A 7,685-nucleotide genomic window follows, 5' to 3' on the forward strand; every position below is an offset into this window, starting at 1 on the left:
TGCAATCTTCTTCCTGACCTCTCTGCCCCCACCCACTTTCCGGCCTATCACCCTCACCTTAACCTCCTTCCCACCTATCGCATTCCCAACGTCCCTCCCCCAAGTACCTCCTCCCTACCTTTTATCTTAGCCTGCTTGGCACACCTTCCTCATTCCTGAAGAAGGGCTTATGCCCGAAACGTCGATTCTCCTGCTCCTTGGATGCTGCCTGACCTGCTGCGCTTTTCCAGCAACACATTTTTCACCTCTCAGAACTCTGCGGTGTAGTCCATCTGGTCCAGGTGATATATCCACCTTCAGGCCATTCAGTTTTTCTAGCACCTTCTCCTTATTAGTTTGGATTTAGAAGTGAGGGTGGTGGAATCTCTGGTGAGTGAAAATAGAACTAGGGGAGTACAGACTCCAAATAAGGGGGAGCAGATTTAGGATTGAGTTGAGGAGGAACATCTTCACCCAGAGGGTTGTGAATCTGTGGAGTTCCCCATCCAGTAAAACAGATGAGGCTACCTTGTTGAATGTTTTTAAGGTAAAGATAAATTTTTGAACGGTAAAGAAATTACGGGTGACAGTGAGTGGGTGGGTAAGTGAAGCTGAGTCCACAAGAAAGGTCAGCCATGATCTTATTGACTGGCGGAGCAGGCTCGATGGGCCAGATGGCCTATTCCTGCTCCTATTTCATATACTTGGCACACTTGCCTTCATCGGTCAGAGCATTGAGTACAGCTGTTGGGTTGTCGTGTTGCAGCTGGACAAGACATTGGTGCGGCCACTTTTGGAAAACTGAGTACAATTCTGGCCTCCCAGCTATAGGGAGGATGTTATTAAACTGAAAAGTACGCAGAAAAGATTTAGAGGGCTTTTGCCTGTGCTATAGACCTGTAAGTCGGCACCATTGTCTCCATCTTAAACTGATGACCCTTATTCTCTGAGGTGATGCTCTCTGCTCTCAAACTACTCTTCAGGTAGAAAAAGGTATTAGTCACCTTTAGATTGTGGTAAATTTCCAAATTTGGGATCTTTTCAGTATGGCAAACTGTAATTAACGGTGTGCCACAGGAATCAATGCCAGGACCATAATTATTCACAATGTACATCAGCGACCCGGATGAAGGAAAGTGAATGGACTGTCAGCAGGTTTGCAGTTGTCCCCAAATAGATGGGAAGGTAGATGCTGAGGATGATGCAAAGTGGGATTTAGACAGGGTTCAATGGTGGGCAAACAGATGGAATGTAATGAGGGGAGGTGTGAGGTGATGCAGGAGGAAGAGAGGAGATGAAGATTAATTAAACAGGAGAAAGACTGCGGAAAGCCCCAGGACAGAGGGATCATGGAGAAGAAGCAAATGGGGTACAACAAAAACTGTACCAGGCACTAGCCAGACCACAACTGGGACATGGTGAGGAGTTTTGATTACTTATACTTGAGGAACGATGGAGTTATATTGGAAGCAGTTCAGAGAAAGGCAGGAGAGTAGCTAAAGTGTTGTCACAACAGTACAAGGTATTGGCACTTCCGCACTCGGAGTATCGCATAGAGTTCTGGTTCTCTTACTCGAGGAGGGATGGAGTTGCATCAGAGGTAGCTCAGAGAAAAGAGGGAGAGTAGCTAAAGTGGTGTCATAACGGTACAGGTATTTCTGCTCCTGGAGTACCGCGTAGAGTTCCAGTTCTCTTATTCAAGGAGGGATGGAGTTGCATCGGAGGTAGCTCAGAGAAAAGAGGGAGAGTAGTTAAAGTGTCATAACTGTACAACTGTTTCTGCTCCTGGAGTACCCTGTGTAGTTTTTGTCCCCTTTACTTGAGGAGGGATGGAGTTGTATTGGACGGAGTTCAGAGAAGATACACTCAATCAATTCCAGAGATGATGGGTTTGTCTTATGGAGAAAGATGGAGAACTTTAGGTCTATAGGAGTTTAGATGGGTAACAGAACAGAATGCAGAATATAGTGTCACAATGACAGAGAAAGACCAACTCTAATATCTGAGAGGTCCATTCATGAGTCTGATAACAGCAAGGAATATGCTGTTCTTGAATCTGTTGGTATAAGTTTAGACTTCCCTACCTGGGTAAAAGACAGTGGCTATTCACTTTTTCTTTGTCCTCATGATTTTATCAACCTCTATAAAGTCACCCTTCAGCCTCTGATACTCTGGGGAAAACGTCCCAGCCTCTCCTTGTAACTCAAAGTCTTGGTAACATCCTTTATTGCACCCTTTCCAGTTTAATAAGAGTGACCAGTATAGCAGGGTGACCCATATTGAATGCAATATTCCAAAAGCAGCCACATCAATGTCCTATACAGCCATAACATCACATCCCAATGGCGACACTCATTGCTCTGACTGATGAAGGCAAGGATGTCAAGTGCCTTCTTCACTGTCTTGTTTACCTGTGACTCCACTTTCAAAGAACTATAAACCTACATCCCAAAGTCCCTTGGTTCGGCAGGACCTTACCATTAAACCCTACCCTGATTTGCCTTACCAAAATGCAACGTGTCATGTTTATCTCTATTAAACTCTATCTCCAACTTCACTGTACATTGCATCACCAATTTTGGTGTCATCTGCAAACTTACTAACCATTCCACTCCTAGGTCTCTCTGTTTGACAACACTCCTCAGGGCCCGACCATTAAATGTGTAAGTCTTTACCTTCCAGCATCACCTTCCATGGGTCTACCTATCCACGCTGTCTACCTGCTCAGAGTTGCTTTGGGGAACAAAGTAAGCCCTTACATTAGATCAAAGCTTCATAACGGATCTTCTATGAACAGATATCACAGCACTTTTGGCCTGGTGTATGCGGCTCTCTCGAATGAGCTCTGAGCTCAGTTGGTTGAAAATGATCTTGCCTGTCCCTCCTGTTTCAGATCCTCCAACAGAGCCCAGCATCTCTCTGAGCCCTGCGTTCCCTGTCTATCTAGAGGGAGAGATGGTCACCATTGAGTGCGTTCTTCCCAACGGCAAGTCCCCGGCTCGATTCCGGTTACAAAAGGACTCGATCTCCATCGTGGATGACGCCACCAGCCGACGGTCCCTCAGACACACGATTCAGAACCTGACCAGCAGCAGCCAAGGACTCTACACGTGTTCCTACAAGACCATGGTGTCTGGTCTCTGGGTCACTTCATCTCCCAGTCAGTCTGTCCCCATTGTTCTGACAGGTGAGTCGCAGCTCCGCCTGGGTCTATGATGTTAAGGAGAAAGTGAGGTCTGCAGATGCTGGAGATCAAAGTTGAAACTTTATTGCTGGAACAGCACAGCAGGTCAGGCAGCATCCAGGGAACAGGAGATTCGACGTTTCGGGCACAGGCCCTTCTTCAGGAATTCCTGAAGAAGGGCCTGTGCCCGAAACGTCGAATCTCCTGTTCCCTGGATGCTGCCTGACCTGCTGTGCTGTTCCAGCAATAAAGTTTCAATCTATGATGTTAATGCTTTCTGAGGGATTCCTGCTCTCTTAGATGTAGTAGCAGGAGTATTCCATTCAGCCCATTTAGTCCACTCCTGTCACAAACCACAACCTTACTAGTCCCCAATTCTATTTGCCCAGCCCTTTGCCCATAGCCTTGGCATCACAAGCACCTGTCTTGAGCCTTCTTCAATGTGTTGAGTGTTTCTGTCTCTCCTGCTCTGACAGACAGCAAGTTAAAGGTGGATAAATTGCCTGAGACCTCATCAGGTGTATCCCTGAACTTTGTGGGAAGCTGGGAAAGTGATTGCTGGACCCTTTGCTGAGACATTTGCATCATCGATAGACACAAGTGAGGTGCCAAAAGACTGGACAGTGGCTAATGTGGTGCCATTATTTAAGAAAGGTGGTAAGGAAAAGCCATGGAACTATAGACCAGTGAGCCTCACATCGGTGATGGGTAAGTTGTTGGAGGGGATTCTGAGGGTCAGGATTTATTTGAGTTTGGAAAGTCAAGGACTGATTAGGGACAGTCAACATGGCTTTCTGCGTGGGAAGTCATGTCTCATCAACTTGACTGAGTTTTTGGAAGAAGTGACAAAGAAGATTAATGAAAGAAGACCGGGGGGCATTGTCTATAAGGACTTCAGTAAGGCGTTCAACATGGTTTCGTATGGTAGACTGGTTAGCTGGGCTCGAACACATGGAATCCAGGGAGAGTTGGCCAGTTGTACACAAAATTGGCTCCAAGTTAGGAGACAGGGTGTTTGTGGAAAGTTGCTTTTCGGACTGGAGGCCTGTGACCAGCGGTGTGCCACAAGGATCGGCGCAGGGTCCAATGCTTGTCATCATTTATATAAATGATTTGGATCTGAAAATAGGAGTGATGGTTAGTACGCTTGCAGATGACACCAAGATTGGTGGTGTAGCAAACAGCGAAGAAGGTTATCTCAGAGTACAACAGGACCTTGAGCAGATGGGCCAATGGACTGAGGAGTGGCTGATGGAATTTAATTTAGATAAATGTGAGGTGCTGTATTTTGGAAAGGCAAATCAGGGCAGGGTTTATACACTTAATAATAGTGACCTGGGGAATGTTGCCAAACGCAGAGACATTGGGATGCAGGTTCATAGCTCCTTGAAAGTGGAGTCATGGAGATCCAAGATGGCGGCGACTCAGCAAGTCTGAGTCTATAGTGCTCCTCCCAAGACCTAGGCAAAGTGGGCCACCCTCCCCCACCACACTCACCAAATCAACTAAAAATTGTTTTTATTTAATGTTATTAGTGGTTTAGTACTAAATTTATACAGTTCAGTCTCCTGTAAAAATGACTAGGGGGAAAAGAGCCTGCAGCTCTCAGCAGGCAGGAGCCCCTCCCCCACCCTCCCCAGCTGCAGCAGAGGCGTCCGCAGCCGCCCCGGGGGACTTAACTATGGTGGCGAGCCTCGCGGAAATAATCTCCAAACTCGACATGAAGATCGATGCTTTCATAGAAAAGGCCCGAAGTCGGTGGAATTCACTCTTGGCTGCACTACAAAAGCACAGCCAAGACATCGAAGAAATTGAATGCCAAGTCGGAGGGGCGGATTCTCCGAGGCCATTGCAGAATCGGCCGTGGATTGCGTTGAGGTTGTTGAAAAAATATTCGTTTGCTGGGCCTTCCCGAACGGGAAGAAGAAGGCCAGCTTACAAGGTTCCTTGAACAGTGGCTTCCACAGTTATTGAATCTGGAGGCTGGATCAGGCCAGGTAAGGGTAGAATGGGCTTACCGGGTCACAATACGCGGGCCCGGCTCGAACCAGCGCCCTCGCCCGGTCCTGTTCTGGCTGCAGAGCTATAAGGTGAGGCAGATGCTTTTGGAAGCCTCCAGAAATCTTGGGAAAGATCCACAAGCCATGACTCATAAAGGATCCAAGATTATGTTATTTCAGAACTTTTCCCCAGCTTTGGTTCGAAAGAGGAAGGTGTTTGATGAAGCAAAGAAGCATTTAAGGGATTTAAACATGCAATACTCCTTGCGCTACCCAGCTATCTACGCTTTAGCCATGAAGGGTCCGTGTTTAACTTCGGATCACTGGAGAAGGCCAAGGCACTTTTGGACTCTTTTAGACAAACTATAAGAGTTAGTTGATGTTGTTTTTCCCTACCTCCACCCCGGTCTACCCCCCCCTCCCTTTTTTTCTCCTTTTATTATCTTACTGTTTAATATTATCTCCGGGGCGTGGGAAGACGGGCTTATTTATTTATCCTTTACTTAGCGATTTCCTTTCCTTTTTTTTATATATACATAGGCCAGGGGGTCTAGTTAATGTAGATGGGGGGAAGGTGGCTACCTTATCTTATTTTATCTTTGTCCTTGGGAGCGGGGTTGTTTTCCCCTGCTATTTTGTATTAATATATTTAATTATTAATTGCTGAGACTGTAAATTTTATAGTCATATATGTTCATATATGGTATTAACATTACCAAATATAGAATGTACTAGAGAGCTTTTATTTTTGTGAATTTTATATGCTCTATGCTCGGGATGTTTTGGATAAATACGTGTTTTGTTATGATCTGATGTTAACACATTCCGAGCATGTATATCACTGCTCAATTTATGTGTTATCCGTTGGATTTTTTTTCTTTTTTTCTCTTGAATAATGTAAGAATTTTAATGATACACTCTGGTTAGTTGTAAGTTAGATGAGTAGTTCGTTGAGTTTTGTCTTTTTTTTTCTCTTGGCATTTCTGTTTTCTTGTTTGATAGATTTTGGTTATCATTTATTTAAGATTTAACTGTATATCAATGTTTATACTTGGGTTTTTTATTAGTTTTCTTTTGTAAACTTGTGGAAAAAAAAATAAAAAAAAGTGGAGTCATGGGGAGACAGGATAGTGAAGGAGGCATTTGGTATGCTTGCTTTCATTGGTCAGTATAGGATTGGGAGGTCAGGTTGTGACTATACAGGACATTGGTATGGCCACTTTTAGAATGCTGCATTCAATTCTGGTCCCCCTGCCCCTATAGAAAAGGTGTTGTTAAAATTGAAAGTGTTCAGAAAGGACTTGCAAGGATATTTGAGGGTTTCAGCTATAGGGGAGGCTGAATAGTCTGGGGCTATTTTCCCTGGAGTGTCAGAGGCTGTGGGGTGACCTTATAGAAGTTTATAAAATCATGAGGGGGCGTGGATAGGATGAAAGTCAAGGTCTTTTCCCTGGAGTGGGGGAGTCCAGAATTAGAGGACATAGGGTTAGGGTCAGTGGGAAAGAATGTAAAAGGGACCTAAGGGGGCAATTCTTTCACACAGAGGGTGGTGCATGTATGGAATGAGCTGCCAGAGGAAGAGGTGGTGGCTGGTACAATTACTACCCTGGTTGAAAATGATCTTGCCTGTCCCTCCTGTTTCAGATCCTCCAACAGAGCCCAGCATCTCTCTGAGTCCTGTGTTCCCTGTCTATCTGGAGGGAGAGACAGTCACCATTGAGTGCGTTCTTCCCAACGGCATCTCCCCGGCTCGAGTCTGTTTGCGAAAGGACTCGATCTCCGTCGTGGAGGACACCACCAGCCAACAGTCCCTCAGACACACCATTCAGAACCTGACTAACAGCTGCCAGGGTCTCTACACGTGTTCCTACAAGACCATGGTGTCTGGTCGCTGGGTCACTTCATCTTCCAGTCGGTCCGTCTCCATCGTTCTGACAGGTGGGTCACAGCTACACCTGGGTCTGTGATGTTAATGCTTCCTGGGGGATTCCCGTTCCCTTAGACATAGGAGCAGGAGTAGGTGGAAATAGACAGTTTGGCCTGTCGTGCCTTTATTGGTTCTATCCCCAACTAGTCTGCACCATACCCCATCTCTATGCGTCTGCCCCATCCAATGCACACTTCCTTTTAACCTGCTCCCAGCACATTTCCAGGCAGTACATTCCACACCCTAACTACTCACTAGGTGAGAACATTTTTCCCTCAGTTCCCCATCCCCACCTTGCTCCATTTACACGTTACTTTAAACCTATGCACCCTCTGCCTCCCTCGTTCTTGTTCCTTTTCCAAGCGGGAACAGCTTCTCCCTGCCATCTCTCTCCAGCCCCCTCTCCCTCCCCCTCCTCACTGGGACCTCCTTCTCTCTGCCTTCTCCTCCCAGGGAAAACAGTTCCCAGCTTCTTAGATTAATCCTCATCGTTGGCGTTTCTTATCCCTGGACTCTTCTTGTAAATCGCTTCTGTACTCTCTCTGTCTCTCTCTCTCTCTCTTTCTCACTCCCTCCCTGTCTCTCTCTCTCTCTC

General features: G+C 46.1%; 1 protein-coding gene across 1 annotated transcript in view; it reads left to right on the top strand.

Annotated features, from left to right (window-relative positions):
• The window catches only part of LOC122544195 (basement membrane-specific heparan sulfate proteoglycan core protein-like), an 82,848-nt gene that overhangs the window by 35,403 nt on the left and 39,760 nt on the right, over positions 1-7,685 (top strand). Inside the window, exons 10-11 of the mRNA XM_043683246.1 lie at positions 2,873-3,166; positions 6,808-7,101. Coding sequence (XP_043539181.1) covers positions 2,873-3,166; positions 6,808-7,101 — 588 coding nt within the window. The remainder of the gene's footprint in view (positions 1-2,872; positions 3,167-6,807; positions 7,102-7,685) is intronic.

Source organism: Chiloscyllium plagiosum, chromosome 47 (assembly GCF_004010195.1).
Source record: "Chiloscyllium plagiosum isolate BGI_BamShark_2017 chromosome 47, ASM401019v2, whole genome shotgun sequence".
In the NCBI taxonomy this organism is placed as follows: Eukaryota; Metazoa; Chordata; class Chondrichthyes; order Orectolobiformes; family Hemiscylliidae; genus Chiloscyllium; species Chiloscyllium plagiosum.